Source organism: Perca flavescens, chromosome 10, assembly GCF_004354835.1.
Source record: "Perca flavescens isolate YP-PL-M2 chromosome 10, PFLA_1.0, whole genome shotgun sequence".
In the NCBI taxonomy this organism is placed as follows: Eukaryota; Metazoa; Chordata; class Actinopteri; order Perciformes; family Percidae; genus Perca; species Perca flavescens.
The window spans coordinates 18,202,738-18,221,209 of record NC_041340.1 but is presented as its reverse complement, the minus strand read 5'-3'; the positions used below and the strand labels follow the sequence as shown (position 1 = coordinate 18,221,209).

The following is an 18,472-nucleotide window of genomic DNA, read 5'->3' as shown; positions in this document are numbered from 1 at the left end:
TGGTGTGTGCTTGGCTTCTTGTGATAGAGGTTTGTACATGACTCAGCCTGCATGCATGGGGACTGGCTTCCTACAACCCAACACCTTACATTCAGAGCATATTTTACTTTGTTATAATCTACAGAAAATGTATGGCGATGCACGACATTACATCCGTGTGTGGACGGCTTCCCTGACCTAATTTCATCCCCCATCTCCCTGTTCTTTCTAACCAGAGGCAGACTCGGCCCATCAGTACCCCGTGGGGGCGGGGTCTACAAAATGGTGCGCTCGTTTTACTGCTTCGTGGTTGGAGGATAATCAGGCTTGGGAAGTAGTGAGAGATTAAATTTCGTATATTGATCTCTTGGAGGGAAATGTAGTATTACATCAGCACAAAAGCACTCAAGATAGGGTACAGGTAAGAAGAATTAATAAAATAAAAGTAATAATAAATTAAGTCAGAAAAGCTATTGCGTAATTTTGATACGTCAGTACATGTTGTTGCAAATACTTCTGAACAGAACGCACGACCTTGTAGTGGAGTATGTCATGTGAATATGGGAATATTTCTTCCATTACTGGAGTTAGAATTGATGCTGAAGAAACCCACCCACAACCGTCACACCTAGGAAGACAAACCGAGTGCACTTGTATAATAATGCTGCATTCACGTGCTCCTCGGATGGTCCCCTTTCCCGTTTTTGAAAGTCGTTCTTCCGACTTCGCTGTGTTCATGAGTTTAAGTCGTAAACATGGACGAAGAAGATGTGATGTATTTCAGTTCTCAGAGTGTTTAAATAACACGTCAATAGCTGTTTCCAGTATGGGCAAGACGTGTAGCAAAAATGTTGCCGACTTTACATGTTGTTCCGACTTCACGTAATTTAAGTACGTTTTCCAGTCGGAAACACATTATTCTGTCTGTATTCTGTTATTATTCCGACATCAAGTGAATGTAGCATATCAATAGCACATGTTGTGTCCAATGAGATTGTGTCTATGCTAATGTTTGGAGCAGTGATGTAAATGAGGGGGTGGGTCATGAGCTTTTCTTTTGGAGGGGGTTTGTGTGTATGTGTGTGTGTATTCTGACCAGCTGAAAATGGCGGCTCGAAGCGTCGAATCGTTCTAACTTTATCGCACAATAATAAACATAACCATATACACTGCTGTTATAACATAACATGGGGAGAAACTTTACTGAGAGACATCAGACGCGCTAGCTGGGAAACATTACTTTCACCACTTCGTCTAAAAGGAGTTAAAACGCAGAGGTAATGATAAAGAAGCTCAGCTAGCTAGCGTCAACGTTAGCCGACGACTGTTAAGAAAGGGATTGTCAACTGAGTTAGTTTACGTTAGCCGATAACACCAGTAAAATAACGTCGGTAAATTGACACATTGGTTCAGGATAATCCCGATAAAAGGTAGTTTCTCATGTCGGCACTCATACAGTGATGCAAGTTCAACGTAGATGTTTTGTGTTGCTAACCTTAACGTTAGCTCACTGGCTAAAGTTAGCAGGGATATCTAGCTAGGCTCTGCTCAGAGAGAGAGAGAGAGAGAGAGAGGTGTGTGTTTCTGTCAGTGTAAAAAAACAATGAAACACTTTAGCACCGATTGACTATTTGATCGGTGTAATTTAATGCTACTACCGATGCTTTGTGTTTCTTTTAGAAATTATGGAGGACCCTCATACACGATACAGCAAACGCCTGGTGAGTAACTGTTAGATTCCCATAACAGTTGTTTTAATGTTTACAACGTTTTGTGCCTTTTTTTATTAGAGTTGTGTGTGTGATGTTTTTAATACACACGAAGCATAGTCTAGTGAATGAAAATCATTGTATTTGATTGGAATGGCCCACTTTCTTTTGGCCCATTGTGTCATGGTCCTTTCTGTTGTTGTGTGCTGCCCTAATAACGGTAATGAACCTGTCTAACGACTGAGTTCAAGAGAAGGTCAAGTTCACTGTCTAGTGTCCAGCCATGTTCCTGGAGAGCTGCTGCATGCCTGCATGTTTTAGGCATCTCCCTACTCCAACACACCTGATTCTAATTCAGCTGATTGACGATGAGCAGATCGTTAGAATCAGAGATGCCTAGAACGTGCAGTGACATCGCTCCACCTCCTTACGATCGTATCCCCTGGTTGTAAAGTGGTTTCAACTTCCCAGTGTCTACTCAGATAAATATTATTTACTAGTGGTAGGGGAGACCAAAAGATAACATTTCTAAATATGTATGTAAAAAGGCTTATTCTGTCATTGCTTTCAGTTTCGGAAAGCATGTCTAGGACAAGTTGAACACACCAGCTTAATAAAAGCACCCAATAAATTGTTTCTTAATTGTAATTCATTGATTCCTTTCGTCATTTTTATTACTTCATTTGAAAACAACAGCATGGGTTGCTTTCATTATATCAAATTTGTTTTTAGTTTAAATTAATAGCTACTGTGCAGTGCTCAGTTATGAGAGTGAGGAGTAGCAGAGTTTAGCTATTACCACATTTGTGGTATTGGGGTGGGTGAATTCTGAGAGCGGGGGTGTTGTGCTTTATCCATCTGTCTAGCCAAGCAGTGCTGCATAGGGTGAATGGCAGAAGGGAAGAAAGAAAGGGAGGGAGGGGAGGGGGGTAGTGCGTGGAAGATTAACCCCTGCTATTTAAATGCTGTATTGTTTGGTTTTCACATGAACTGATTTGATATCTGGGTGACTAATCTGCTTGGATTGATACATTGTGATTGGTGAAAGCATTAGTTTTATCATTAATTTAAGTTCCTTTTAACAATTGAGATATTAGGGAAAGCTCTCTTGGGTGTCACCTTATATCTTTTACAAAAATATATTAAGCAATGTTGAAGAGAGTTCCTGGAGTTTTGCACAGAAAATTGATGTGATACTAGTTGCTTTCATGGCCTAAGTATCTTTTATTATGTAACTTTTTACTTATGTGATGTTTGTTAAGCTCCTATGACCCAGCTTTGTCATGGCACTGAAATAACTTTAGTGTAGTAAGACATCCCATATTTCTCACTGCCAGTCCTCTTTTCTGTTGCCAACTACAAATCATATTTTTCATGTCTGACTTAGAAGTTAACAAAAGCCTTTTTTTGTCCTCAGCGTACAGGGACGCGGCGCCGCTACCAGGACGATGGAATTTCAGATGATGAAATCGAAGGGAAACGGATGTTCGACCTGGACATGAAGTTGCAGTGCGTCAGGTTTAACTCTGACTTGATCAAACACATGGAGGGTAAAGGTGAGAGGTTTCAACTAACTCATGAGATTTTTGGAATATAATTTCAATGAACATATCTTATGCCATGTAAAGGTAATTACGGCTAATTGTTTGTTTTACATGCTTATTATTGCAACTTTTTAACAGTGTTAATTGGATTAAAGTGTCTCTGCCAGTTTATATTGGTTAATTTAAGTTTTTTTGTCGTGACTTTCGGGTTATCTACCCAATGCAAGTGTGTATTTCGATAACTGTTTGATTTTGTCACTGTGTGTGCCTCCTTTCTAGATTTCACATTTGAGTACATCCAGAGGGAAGGGCTCAGGGACCCCATTGTCTTTGATACAGCTGATGGCCTTGGCATACAGTCAGTTGCATTCTTTTACTGTTTTCTTCTAAACACACTAATCTTTAGTAATATAGAAATATTCTTTCAAAGCAAATGCCAATAAACCTGTTTGACCTGTTTCTGCCTGGAGATAAAAATAAATAAAAAACAACAAGGAATTGCCTCTCTTGCAGAATGCCAGACTCAGATTTCAGTGTGAGTGATGTCAAGTTTTTTGTTGGTAAGTTCCTGTTTTATTCCTTGTCATAGTAAATGGCTTTACTTAATTTACTTACTTACTTACTTACTTACTTACTTATAGGACAATATTATCTTATCCCAGTTAGTATCAGTATCTGTGAAAATGCCCGCTGATAAGTAATGAGAAACTGCTGGAGGGAAATGCTAAACTCTGTCTTTCAACTGTAAAATAGCATTTGTATCTCTCACAACAACAAAAAAGGGATCTGTATCAACATTGTTTGTTTGTTCAAGTTAAAAACATAAACCCCCTAATATCAATATCGGCCTCCAAAATCCAGTGTCGGTCAGGGTATAGTTGCTGGGCATTTGAATCAAAAATAATATGTTTTACCCACTGCCTATGAGTATTAAATATATTTTAGGACAATTTGGATTTAATTACCGCAGTCTTAGTTGTTGAACCCATTTCAATTATTTCACAGGTAGTCGACGTATTGTAGACGTGATGGACGTGAACACCCAGAAGGGTATCGAGATGTCGATGGCTCAGTGGCGACGCTACTATGAGACGCCGCCGTCAGAAAGAGAAAAACTTTACAATGTCATCAGCCTGGAGTTCAGCCACACTAGGCTAGAGAATCTGGTCAAACGACCGGCTTCGGTGAGAATGCGCACAATTTTACACCTCAGGTTTTTACAACAACCCAGATGTGTCTTTTGAAATGCCTGCACTATGCTTCACGCCCTCGCTCGCAGTTTTACTTCTGATCATGTGTAGGTGGTTTAAGACAGTCTAACAATATTGGTAAACATGAACAACACTCTCCCAAATCTCCTGTGATGTCCTCAAGAATAAAGTGTGCAACTGCTTCATAGACAATGAATTTGGAAAGATACTATAGATGACACGGAGTAGTAGTTAATCTCATAATTTGTCTGCTGCTTTGAAGGCTATAAAGCTTTGGCTTGGTCCCAGGATGGTATTAGTAGACATTTTGTCTGCGTAATACAGAGGTGTCAGACTGTCAATTATTAGAAAGAGTCATGGGTTTGGTGCGGACAATTTGAATGTATGTTTTATCCCATTTATTCTCCTAATTGTCCAGGTGGACCTCATTGACTGGGTGGACAACATGTGGCCCCGCCATCTCAAGGAGAGACAGAGAGACTCCACCAATGCTATTATAGACATGCATTATCCCAAAGTACAGAAGTGAGTGAACCAGATACCTCAAAAATGTATAACATTTGCTGTTATATAGTTAAGATACAGCACTGATCACATCTCCTACATCAGTAATACTCTAATTCAAATTTCAACCGTTTATCTTGTTTTGATCTAAAATCCACATTGGGTTTTCCGTCCTTCCCCCACATCTCTCAGGTACTGTCTCATGAGTGTGCAGGGCTGCTTCACAGATTTCCACATTGACTTTGGAGGCACTTCAGTCTGGTACCACATCCTGCGAGGAGGAAAGGTCAGTGGCACACGAGTATCCTAGATTTTAAGGTTCGGCTGCCTATAGTGAGCCAGTGGAAACGTTTTAGCCGTAATGGCAGACAGACATTTTTTCTCTCATGCTGTCAGAGCAATGCATTTAATTGTGGACTAACACTCCATTTTGCTATTCAACTGTTTGTTAAAATCCAGTAAATGCACGTTAGTGCCATGGACATGTCTATATGTATTTGTTGACCTCAGACAATCAACATGACCATTTACTTGTGACCGCTGCAGGTGTTCTGGCTAATTCCACCCACACCACAGAACCTGGAGATGTATGAGAACTGGGTTTTATCAGGAAAACAGGGAGACATCTTCTTAGGGGATAAGTGTCATGACTGTCAGAGGATAGAGCTCAAACAAGGCAACACCTTCATAATCCCATCAGGTATGTTAAAGTATGGCAGCGACACATACAGACCTACACATACATACATACATACACACACACACACACACACATACCTACACACACACACACACACACACACACACACACACACACACACACTCTCTCTCTCTCTCTTCACCACTACATACCTCCAGCATCCTGTGTCTTATATGTTGTAGGGTGGATCCATGCCGTGTACACCCCAGAAGACACGTTGGTGTTTGGGGGAAATTTCCTCCACAGCTTTAACATCCCTATGCAGCTCAACATCTATAGCATTGAGGATCGCACACGGGTGAGCAGCACCTCACATTCACTACAACTGTGTTCTTGACACACATCGATGATTACAGGAACGCAAACTTGTCACCTTTCCGTGAAAATTGCCGTTCTGAATCCAAAGTAGTTTGCTTGTGGGATTTGTGTAGACCCAATGAGTTTTTGAAATTTGGTGGGGGGAGGCTCCTGGCTTGCAACGTATCTGAGAATGAAGACTGGTGTTTTAAATGCCTGCATGCCTTTAGGTAAGAATCTCTTACAGTAGCGTTAATAACCTTAAGATTGAGCTGTTTTGATTTTGGATGTAACCTTAGATGTTATTGTTATTTCCATGGTTAGGGTCCATAAATTAGCTAGCGAACTTGTTATTCCAAATTCCACTTGTATAACTGACATTACAGCTCTGGGACTACTTGTTTAACCAAAGTGGTCACTAACTGAATGTTATCATTAGCCCCTGATGGTTCCATCTTCTTTATGCTAAGATAAAAGAAGAGAGAGGCTAATCTTGTCATAACCATGACATAATTAAACAATTCTTCTTTTGGATTTGTTTTGGAACATGAGACTAGTTCATGAGACAACGGTGTAGAGATTTAACTGAAATGGACCTACATTACTTATGATGTAGTTAAACAGAACGCTTGTTAAAGTAGCCTAATTATGTCACTTGTCTCCATATTTGACATTTCCATTGTCCGATATCTTTAAGAAGGTTGATTCACTAGGACATGCTTAATGCATTCTTTGTGGTAAAGCTATCAGCTGCAGTAATAAGGGCTCATGGGACTGTTTTTTTAAGTGCCCTGAACTGATTTCCCCTTACATTACTTTTGTATACAGTAAGATTAAATTAATTAGGATTAGTTTTTCCTTATATCCTCCCTATGTCCACATTTAAAGATGATCTTTAAAAAAAAAAAATCTTCCCCGGGGATCTTGGTCACCCTTTTCACCCCTGGTGAGTTTGCATTCCTGCACATTGATGATTGATTCAAATTTTGGGATTATGTAAGGCATGATCTTATTCTATGGAATTACTCATAATGGAAAAACACTGATGACAGAATCATTCCTCAACAACATGACTTCAATTTTAAGAAATTTTAACACTCATAAAACTAGAGATTAAATTAAAATTAAAAAGTATATAATTATTATATTTTTTCTCAACAATACTAAAAGTTCCAGAGTTGTCCTACAACACACTTTTCAAACACTGACACTGCGCAGCTATAGATGATTCGCTGGGCTAGGGGACGCAGGCTGCTGTATGTGGACGCTAGCCGCTGCAGCCACATCATATCTCCTCCAACTCCTACAATGCATAGGTGCAAACCACAACAAATTTGTGACAAATGCTTCAGAGCTGCTTAAGAGCAATTTGAAGCAGCAATAAATATATGTTTATATATAAACCACTTAACGTAAAGCAACATATTATACATTTTATTTCCTCTCAGTGGTATTTGAAGAAACTTGAAGATGCAAAAAATAATAAGCAATATTTTTCCTAATCTGTTTCTGTCCTTCTCCTCTAGGTGCCAGCAAAGTTCCGCTATCCGTTCTACTATGAGATGTGCTGGTACGTCCTGGAGCGATACCTCTACTGTCAGACCAATGTCTCCCACCTCACTCCAGAGTTCCAAAAATACTCCCTAGGCATAGGTGAGGACACAAGAAACATTGCGTTCCTCCATTGTTTTCTCTTTTTCACATAGACTTATATAAATTAATCCATCACTGACATGAACTTCAGCCATCATGTCTGCTTTGTTTCAGGACTGACCCAGGCTGACCTTGAAGCCAATGACCACACCAAGAATGGCACCTCCAATGGAGTTGACAGTGACACAGAAAACAAGGAGATTAAAGTCAAGGAAGTAGAAGAAGTCAAAGAAGAAGAAGAGGCAGCTCAAGTTAGCCCACCTCAGCACATGCTGACTCCCTTTGAGCTTGAGGGACTGTGGAACCTCTTAGGGAAGCTCGAGGAGCTGCCGGAGCAGAAAAAGTGTGTCCCTGAAGGCATCATGAACCCTACAGTCCTGCTCGAAGACATGAGGGTGGGTGTCGCCTAAGTTCCTTGTGCATTTCATCTCATAATACACTGGCTGCTCTTGCTTTTATGTTGCGGTGCCTTGGTAGAAGTCCGGATATAATTTTTTTTTTTTTTTTTTGTCTTACTCCTTTTCTCTTCTCCACTTGTCCAGACTCTTCTGAAGCAGCATGCCAATGATAACCCCAAGCTGTCCTACACTGGAGAGCCCATTGTCAAGTGGCCTAAAAGAGTGAGTAGAGATTTATTTACTTACTGTGTAATTGATATTGAAATACACCTTCATTGTAAGTAAGATAAAATGTTGTTCTGCACTTGATCAGTTTAAAAAATATTGTTTATTTTTCACATTTTATTATTATTATTATTATTATTATTATTATTATAAATTGTTATAAATTATTATGCCCTTCATTCAGGCTCATCAAACAAGTATACAATTCTAACCTTTTACTCTTTAACCTTTTCTTTGCCGTCCTGCTGATGTCCCTTAAACAGCCGTCATGGTACCAGCCCCCCACTCCCCTTCCCCTAGCCGTCTTTAACCGTCCTCGCATGGGCCCCACCCTACACAAGCCTCTGGGTCAGAGGCCCACCAAACGCTCCTCCATCTCTGCCCTGAGGCGCAGACGGGTGAGGTGCAAACGCTGTGCTGGCTGCTGCAGGAAGGAGTGCGGCACCTGCCAGTACTGCCACGACATGAGGAAGTTTGGTGGTCCTGGACGCATGAAAAAGGGCTGTATCATGAGACAGTGTCTAACGGTGAGTCGGCCGGTAACTCAAAATTGGGTTAAATTACTGATGGTAAATGTAATGTTTATGTTCTTTTGTGACTCCAGAACTCTTCATTCTAAAATGGAGATTGTCAGAGAACAGTGATGCCACGTAACGCGTTACTTGTAACGCGTTACTCTAAACTGACCACTTTTTTCAGTAACGAGTAATTTAACGCGTTACTATTTCCAAACCAGTAATCAGATTAAAGTTACTTATCCAAGTCACTGTGCGTTACTATTTTTGTCATTTTCCTTAGTAAAAATATATATTTTTGCTTTCTTCTTGCATCTCGGGGAGTGAAGTCACGTATGCAACAAGTCACGTTTTCAGCATGAGGACAGTTCACGTGTACCACGCAGCGACACAAACGTAAACAACAATGGAGGGAGGAGAGAGATGCGCGTTTTCTAGCTGGAAATACAGTCACTATTTTGAGTTTGTGTCAGCTAAAGATGGCAATATTAAGGTTTGTTGTACACTCTATGCTGGTGGTGACAAAGTGCTATCTAGCTACAAAAACACTACGTCAAATTTGAAGAAACATTTGGAGTCGCAGCACTGCAGTCAAACTTACAGAGCAAGTCCCAGCAGGTGGTGCGAAGCAGAGAGCAGCAGGTCCCCCACCACCCAAAATACAAAAGCTGGACTTCGGTGCAAAACCAGTAAGTGGGGGAGAGTTGAAGAAGTTGGTCAGGCAGTAGGCCTATGTTGTAGCGGAAATGCTGCCCTTAAACACTGTTGACTTGCTCTCTTTAGTGCCATAATAAACCAGACTACTGGCAATGCCGAGCTGCCTCACAGTAAACCGGTTGTCATTTTTATGTTGACACTGTAGGGGTGTTGTTGGCAGTTGCTGAATGTAACTAATAAAGTAACTTGTAATCTAACTTCGTTACTTTTAAAATCAAGTAATATGTAAAGTAACTAAGTTACTTTTTCAAAGTAACTGTGGCAACACTGTCAGAGAATAATCAAGATAACAAGTGAAGCAAATTTCTTGTTTTACTTTGCCCTCTGCTTGGACAAAACACAGAATTTCAAAACTATGGCATAGAAATCTGCAATACTTACCAGTGCCTTATGTAAGTATTGCAGATTTTGTATAATATATGTATAATATATTTGTTTTCAGAATTGTAATTCCCAATAATGTGTATCAGCATCTGATCTAAAATAAAATAAAAATTGTAAAGTTTATTTCTTTCTCCAGCCTGCCTTGCCAAACACAGCGCGATGTGCTATATGTGGAGAAGGGGAATCGGACGAATCAAATCCGAGCACCCACTCACTCATGGAGTGCTCTGTCTGTTCACAGATTGTCCATCGTCAATGCATTAAGGTAATCTGTTTCAGACACAGTGAAAGGCTATAAACTGAATGCATTACTCAATTATTGCATGATTTGTTTTGTTGCCTACAAAGCTGCATGGTTAGGTCAGATGTGGTAGTTGCTGTTTATAACACCGTGGTTATCTGACTCAGTACGTGCTGAAAGATCAACTATACGGGCAGCGGAAAGGAAATGGCGGAAATCTAAACACCCGGATGATCTGCTTACCTATCAATCTCTTCTTTCCTCCGCTGCTTCTATTTCTGCAGCAAAAAGCTCTTTCTATCAAACCAAAATTGAATCCTCTTTCTCGAACCCCAAAAAACTTTTTTCCATCTTCTCTAACCTCCTAGATTCCCCCAGTCCACCTCCTCCCTCCTACCAACCCACTTTGTCAACGACTTTGTAAAAAAGATAGATGACATACACTCTTCATTCTCCACCACTCCTTCTGAAATCACCTTGCATCACATCCAGTACTCTTTCACCCCTCTATCTCCAAATCAAATTCTTACTTTGATTACCTCTGCCTGTCCAACCACCTGCCCCCTGGATCCTATCCCTTATCACCTTCTCCAGTCCATTGCTCCTGACCTCCTTCCTTTCTTCACACATCTCATTAACATCTCCTTGTCAACTGGCTCTTTCCCCGATGCCCTCAAAAGAGGCAAGAGTGACCCCACTACTCAAAAAACCAACACTCGACTCCTCTGATGTAAATAACTACAGACCCGTCTCCCTTCTTCCATTTCTATCTGAAACTCTTGAGCGTGCCATTTATAATCAACTCTCTACCTATCTCGATCAAAACAACCTTCTTGATCCCACCAGTCTGGCTTCAAGGCTGGTCACTCAACAGAAACTGCACTCCTTGCTGTCACTGAGCAGCTTCACATCGCTAGAACAACCATCTTCCATCATCATCATCCATCATCATCCTTCTGGACCTTTCTGCTGCCTTCAACACAGTGAACCACCAGATCCTCATTTCGACACCCCGGAATCTGGGTGTCTCAGGCTCTGCGCTCTCATTGCTCACATCTTACCTGGCAGACCGAACCTACCGGGTAACTTGGAGAGGATCTAGCTCAGAACCTTGCCCACTCAAAACTGGGGTTCCTCAGGGATCAGTCTTGGGTCCCCTCCTCTTTTCTCTGTACACCAACTCTCATTCACTCGCACAGCTTTTCATATCACAGCTACGCAGATGACACCCAAGTAATTCTCTCCTTTCCTGAGTCTGAAACTCAAGTAGCAGCACGTATCTCGGCCTGTCTGACTGACATCTCTTCTTGATGTCCACACATCATCTGAAACTCAACCTTGACAAGACTGAGCTCCTTTTCCTTCCAGGGAAGGGCTCTCCTACCCAAGACCTGACTATAACAATAGACAACTCTATGGTAGTCCCAACCCAGACTGCTAGAAACCTGGGTGTGACACTTAACGACCAACTCTCCTTCACTGCTAACATTGCTGCAACCAGCCGATTGTGTAGATACATGCTGCATAACGTCAGAAGGATACTTCCCCTTCTAACGCAGAAGGCGGCTCAGGTTTTGGTTCAGGCTCTTGTCATCTCACGTCTAGACTACTGCAACTCCCTCCTGATTGGCCTGCCTGCATGTGCCGTCCGACCCCTGCAGCTCATTCAGAATGCAGCAGCACGACTTGTCTTCCACCTTCATAAGTTCTCTCACGCTACACCGCTCCTCCGCTCTCTTCACTGGTTACCAGTTGCGGCCCGCATCCGCTTCAAGACACAAGTACTTACATACAGGGCCACGAACGGATCAGCCCCAGCTTACATCCAGGACATGGTTAAACCATACACCCCAAACCGCCCACTTCCCTCTGCATCAGCCAAACTGCTTGCTGCCCCCTCACAGCGAGGGAGAACTAATCAACAAAATCCCGACTGTTCGCTGTCCTGGCTCCCAAATTGTGGAACGATCTCCCCATCGACATCAGGATGGCCGAAAGCCTACACGTCTTCCGCCGAAAGCTAAAAACGCATCTCTTCCGACTACACCTCGGATAAAATAAAATAAAAAAAATAAAAACATTCTTGAACCTGCACTTTCATGTCTCTTTGTAGCTTTGCTTATTTAAAGCTAATGTACTTGCACTTGCTACTTGTTGTCTGGAGTTTGAACCTTCACAGTTGAAAGCACTTAATTGTAAGTCGCTTTGGATAAAAGCATCAGCTAAATGACATGTAATGTAATAATGTAATAACTTTTAACGGTTTGCTGTTCAGGAACCTGGTGAGGGGAAGGTCAATAAAGATTTGCCCAGCTGCTGGGAATGTCCCAAATGTTACCAAGGCAAAGACTCTGCATCAGAGGTATGAAACACATATTCTCTCTCTCTCTCTCCCTCTCCCTGTGTTCTTAGTTCATACAACCTCTGGAACCCTTTTTTCCAAAGTTTCCTATTTCAATAATTTCCACCAGTTGTCATGTGGTTGATAGTCACACTTAAAAATTCTTCAACCCCACCAACTATCTCTTGTCGTCCTTACCACATCAGTCTTCCAGCGATGAGGAAAGTGAAGAGTCGGAGGGCTCAACCTCCTTGCCACCATCCAAACTTGCCTACCGGGAAGGCATTGGTGTGGGTGACGGGATGAGACAAGGGAGACGTAGCAGATCCTCAGCACGAGCCTCAGCACCACCACCTTCTCAGAAACTGCTACTGCAGCATCAACAAAACCGCAAAAGAGCAAATGCACTGGAGCTCAAACTTCAGAAGAGGGTAAAGTGGATTTAGATGGGGTTTTTTCCCCCAATATTTTAGTGATCAAAAGCAAGTAGTGACAAAATACATTTGTCCTGCACCATGGGGGAAATGTGTTGATTTAAAGCATTTAGACAGTTTAGAATATCTGCATTTCCAAATACTTATTTAAAGGTCTTTAATTAGCAATACTCCAATTAAGCATTGAGTTTTAGAAGCTTTAAAGATTTTAATGCATAAACATTCAGCTGGCCCAAGAGTAGAAAATGTATACTTAGAGCCCTATTTTATCTGAATGACATTCATTTTGATCTATTTTAGTCACTGAAGATCTTAAAAAATCTAAAAAGATCTTTAAAAAAATAAAAAAATTAAGTCATCCTGAAACTGGTTTGGCAGATGCTGCAGATGACCTCAGACTTAAAATAGTAGATACAAACTTGTTCACGTGTTTTTTTATTTTTTTTTCTCTCTGTTTGACATCTATCTCATTCCCCAACCTCTTTTTTTGTTTATTGCAGATAAAATTAGAGCGCAGCAAAATCTTAACGGTAAGCAGTGCTCTTATTTCTGTGATGCTACGTATTTCATTTGAATACTACAATGCGTATGTAGTATTTTTCCAGGAGGTAGTTTTATCCAGCCAACTTGCTTTGTCAAAGATTCATTTCAACCATAATTATGTTTTTTATGAAACATACAGTTAGCACTGTGTAATTGAACATCATTGTAGCACTGTGTAATTGAACATCATTGTAGCTGCGATGTGGCAGTCAGTACAACTTTTTTCATGTTTCATATTGTAGCACTGAATTTAGTGTTTGAAGCATGCAGTATCTTGTTCTCATTTGCCATTCTTTTTGTTCTTTCCCTCACAACAGAAACAGTCGTCTGTAGAGCGTTCTCCCAGGCTGTTGGGCTCCAGGGTGCTGTCCCGGCTGCGCTCTTCTACCAGCAGACTATCTCAGGGCAAAGGCCGGGGCTCCACCTGGACGAGTGGCTCCGCTTACCACAGCTCTCCAGGAGGGACTGGGTCTTTCCAGCAGCAGCAGTCTTCCATCGGTCTGGTACTGGAGCCCAAGGGAGAGCCCCGCAGAGGGAGGGGGAGAGGGGTGAGGCTGCGGGGAGGAGGAGCAGGAAGAGGAATCCGAGGTGGTAGAAGCCATGAAGACTTGGAGGAGGAGAGTGAGGACAGTAGCAGCACCAACAACAGCAGCAACAGCAGCAGCAGCAGCAGCAGCAGCAGCAGCGATGACGACCAGGAAGAGGAGAGGGGGCAGAACAGTGGTAGGGGATTGAATAAAGAGAACCAGCCACAGTCGAGGCGAGGAGGACGGGCAGCTAAAGAGAGAGAAGAGGAAGCGTGCGAGGTGGCCAACCAAAATGGTCCGGAGGAGGATGACGAGGAGGAGATGGAGCAGGACAGTGAAACGGGGGGCAAAGATGGCTCACATCTTAAAGTGACACTCCAAAGGCCAACCAGAACCAAGCGGGACCCATCAGCCATTGTTCCCAAATTAGAAGCAATCGCCCCTCAAACTGCCACTTCTACAATACACAACCAGACCAGAGCCCTCGTCAGACCTCCCATTAGAAATCGCGGCCCCCCTGATCAGCACTCCAATAAACACACACCTCCACACACTCGTAGTGGACACACTCACACCTCCCATCCAGAGAGGCTGGAGGACTCTAAAAAAACGAGGCTTAGCAGGCCAGCTAAACTGAGCAATGGCGCCGCTTCTTCTTCAACCTCAGAGCTTCCCCATCTCCGCATCCCTCTGTCCGCCCTGCAGGAAGGAGGGAGCGAGGCAGACAGGGAGAATAGTGGGAGCGGGCCGGGCTGTGAGAGGGAGGTGTGGGTATCTGTCTTCTGTTACTTAAGTCGAGCAGATCTCTGCGTCTGCATGGCTGTCTGCAAGAACTGGTACAAATGGTAAGACATCTTAGCGGATATATTTTCATTAGGATGGGTTTTAATAGCCGGTTCCATTTTGTGTCCGGTTCCTGGTCGGCAAAAAACATATATTCCTTCTAACAAGTCTTTTATCAAACCTTTTATCTCCTCACTCTCAGGTTGTAGGTTGGGGTTGTGAACTTTAAGCAGGCTGTCATTAAAAGCTGTAGTTTTTCTGCCGTCACAGTGATTGGACATCATTTTTTTATTTTATTTTTTTTTTTTTTGCAGAAGTTGATAGGGGAAAGGAATTCATGATAAGTGGATTTTAATTTTATAAAATTCTATCAAACCCCATCCCTAATTTTTGGCTTGACCTTTTTGGCTTGGTCGAGGTCCAGCGTTATGAATTTTAAAACTATCACTGAGTCTCTGAGTGATGAAGTTATGTTCTGAAAGGAGTGCAAGGAAACAATGCCAAAGCCTTAAGTTTCCCTTTTAGTTTCCGGCGGAGATATTAACATCGATGCACAGAAGACAGCATAGAAGATTAAACAATAAAGTTGTCAGGTGGTAGTAAATGTATAATGTAGGTTTCAGTTTGTTCATGAATAAATGCTGCAGTCCCTTAACACCAACATTTGAGGCAAAACTTCCAGAAGGATAAATATTTGAAAATAGCATGATTACATTGTTGAATTCATCCCATTAAAGCAGTCCTCAATTATTTGTCTCAAACGTATCTTTACCATGTCATTTGATTTGCTACTTTTAGTACACAACAAACAAATATTACTGGGGCCACTACAGATGAACACTTAATATAATATTTACATTAAAGACACCACCACTGACTATCCCTGTAACAATTTGGCCACAATCGATCACGTTGACCATACATGATCCTGCCATATAATAGGTTTCCACCTAGTCTTGTTTTTACTATTGCAAACGCAATAGTGAGATAGCATTTATTTGTGTAAAGTAGTGTGTCAAGTCAGTAGGTCACTCTGCAAATGGAAAACTATGAATGGATGTGTTCTTCATCAGTGTGTGCTTGTTCATAGGTGTTTAGACAAGCGGCTTTGGTCCCGGATTGACCTGAGCATCAAACGCACCGTTACTCCTCAGGCCCTAACAGGCATCATAAAGAGACAGCCGGTCTCGCTCGATCTCTCTTGGACCAACATCTCTAAAAAACAGCTCAACTGGCTTGTTGGCCGCCTGCCTGGTATACACACACACACACACACACACACTTTGCATTGAATTACAATTTTGTCAGTGTTATACATAAAAATCTGAAATAAAAAGATGAATTAATGTTCATATAATTATTTTGTAAAAATGCCAGGGTTTGCAAAATAATTCTGAATTAGTCATGTTTCCATCAATCAGCTGTATGCTCTACCTACATTAAATACACTGTATTTAAATCTTATCTTGCTTTTGCAGGGCTGAAGGATCTGATGGTGGCAGGTTGCTCCTGGTCATCTATTTCAGCTCTCTGCTCCTCTGGTTGCCCTCTCCTCCGTTCTCTGGACCTGCGGTATGCAGATGGGGTCAAAGACTCTCAGATCAGGGATCTAGTCACCCCTCCAGGTGAGGAAAGAGTAACTCTTGCATCTTATGTTTCCCTACTTATTTATTTTATTCGTTGTCATAGTTCCTTGTGTACTTGCATACATAAAGAAAAATGAAAAACTTTACACCCCTTGCCTTTCTTCTCATTTTACTTTAGTTTTGCCCGTATCCTCATCAAACGCTTTTACAAAAACACAGCTTTTTTTCTTCTCTTCTTCTGAAACAACACCTCTGTTCCAGGTTGTGACAATCGCAGTCAGTTACGGACCATGCAGTGTTTGCGACTAGCAGGCCTGGACATTAGCGATTCCACTCTGCGCCTGGTGATTCGCCACATGCCCCATTTAACAAAACTGGACCTCTCGCACTGCAACAGCCTCACCGACCACTCCGTCAACCTGCTGACTGCAGTGGGCTCGTCCACCCGAAACACGCTCACTGAACTCAACCTGGGAGGTAAAGACTTTAATGGGGATAGCCGATATCCGAGACACAAAACACATTTTTGGGAAGAATGAACATATACACACACACACACACACACGCAGTGCAGTAGTTTCATTTCACTAGTATTGATGTGCCTGTGAACTTGTTTCTTTCCCAGGTTGCAGTAAACTGACAGACACGTGTCTCAAGTATCTCCGCCGCCTCTCTTGCATCTCACTGCTCGACCTGAGAGCCTGTAAAGGTGTCTCCCGCAAGGCCTGTGAGGCCTTCATCTCTGAGCTGTCAGTCAACACGCTCTACTGCCTATCAGATGAAAAGCTGATCCAGAGGATATCCTAAGCGCCTGCCTCCTCTGACTGCAGAGGCGATTTGAGGTTTAAAGGCAAACGAGTGGATCCTGATGTGAATCTGTGTGACACAAAGGACACAGACAGGAGGGGATGTTCACATACACCTGTACCATGTTAGAGGAGGGGGGGGGGCTAAACTGGTGAAAGCGGTTGTCACAGCTGGAACAATGTTTCTTTTCAACATATTATTTTTTTCCCCCGCTTACCTCAAAAGGAGACTCTGCTTTCATTTTTTCAGTTGTTCTTTTGGGAAGTAATGTGGTGTGGGAAAAGCAAAAGAACTTTTTTTGCCAGGAGTGGGAGAACATGGGCAATTAGTTATCGGTATTTGACTGCAAATCCTTTGGATAACCAAGTGCTCAACTCTTCTTTCGACACAGACGCGTATCTTGATCCAATCACAAACTCTTTCCTTGAGAAAGACTTAAGTTTCATCTTTGGGGTATAACTGCATCGTTATGTTTGGCTGATCTCCATAAAGTCTTATTTATCATGTGATTTATCATTTTAACTCATTTGATATCAGCTACATGCGGGTGCTCTAAATAGATGTTTATTTTTTTGGTCCGATTCAAGAGAGCAAACGTTTAGAAGTTTGATGTCTGCTTTATGCACAACTATGCGTTGAGATTTTATTTTATTTTTATTTTTTTTTAGGGCGACTAAAGGTGACAGGTCTTTACATCATGACTTATAAAGTGAGTGGAATGGCCTGTGTTAACCAGTTGAATATTCAGCTTAATAACATGCAACAGTATACATGGACATTGAATGGATGTGGTTGTATAACAGGGTAGAAAGACAGTGTGAGAAGGCAATCGACATGGCAACAACACCTCACCCCAACAAAGGGCAAGTTGCATTTAGTGTTTGGGGTAAACTAAGGGATAGGTGTCAGATAAATGGTGCATTTTCAAACAACCGTTAGACTTCAGGTGCTATTATTTCCAAACTCCTCTTGCTTTGTTTTTGTACAGACTAGAGACAATATTTAGAGTAAAAATGTTAATATTCTAGATAAAACTGCTCCCCACCCCTCTTTGATACACTTTTTTTCTTTTCATTGATGAAACATGTATCTACTTTTCACTGAAATTCATGACCTTGTCCAATTCATTGTAGAAATGTACGATCTTGTTTGGGGTCTGGGGTCGCGCATTTGTTTGTTCACTTAAAAGTGTAACGTTAGTGGTTCTGTATCAAAGGTCTCCTTCCAGACTGCTCTCCTGGCCATATCCCTTAAAAATGAATATAAGTATATAAAAACATACTTTTGTGTAAATGTGGTTTCCTCTTTTCGATTATCAAAATAGGAGTCCTGTAGCATTGTAATTATTTTCAGAAACCTTTTTCACTTTATGTT

At 41.8% G+C, this 18,472-nt stretch overlaps 1 protein-coding gene across 4 annotated transcripts; it reads left to right on the top strand.

The window, feature by feature from the left end:
* The first annotated feature begins 317 nt into the window (after positions 1-317).
* kdm2ab (lysine (K)-specific demethylase 2Ab) lies at positions 318-18,391 on the top strand. 4 transcript variants are annotated; one of them, XM_028589431.1, is made up of 23 exons: positions 318-400; positions 1,660-1,700; positions 3,106-3,244; positions 3,512-3,590; positions 3,746-3,792; positions 4,238-4,416; positions 4,862-4,968; positions 5,140-5,233; positions 5,494-5,647; positions 5,830-5,945; positions 7,471-7,597; positions 7,712-7,992; positions 8,140-8,217; positions 8,484-8,747; positions 9,973-10,101; positions 12,353-12,439; positions 12,625-12,849; positions 13,353-13,382; positions 13,713-14,767; positions 15,796-15,959; positions 16,184-16,330; positions 16,553-16,768; positions 16,917-18,391. In XM_028589431.1, exons 2-23 carry the CDS (start codon positions 1,665-1,667, stop codon positions 17,096-17,098), a joined length of 3,936 nt encoding a protein of 1,311 aa, XP_028445232.1. In that variant the 5' UTR covers positions 318-400; positions 1,660-1,664; the 3' UTR covers positions 17,099-18,391. The 4 variants fall into 4 exon arrangements, with proteins under 4 accessions (XP_028445232.1, XP_028445229.1, XP_028445230.1 ...); XM_028589428.1 differs by lacking the exon at positions 318-400 and adding an exon at positions 1,048-1,256; XM_028589429.1 differs by lacking the exon at positions 318-400 and adding an exon at positions 1,048-1,409.
* Positions 18,392-18,472: the final 81 nt, after the last annotated feature.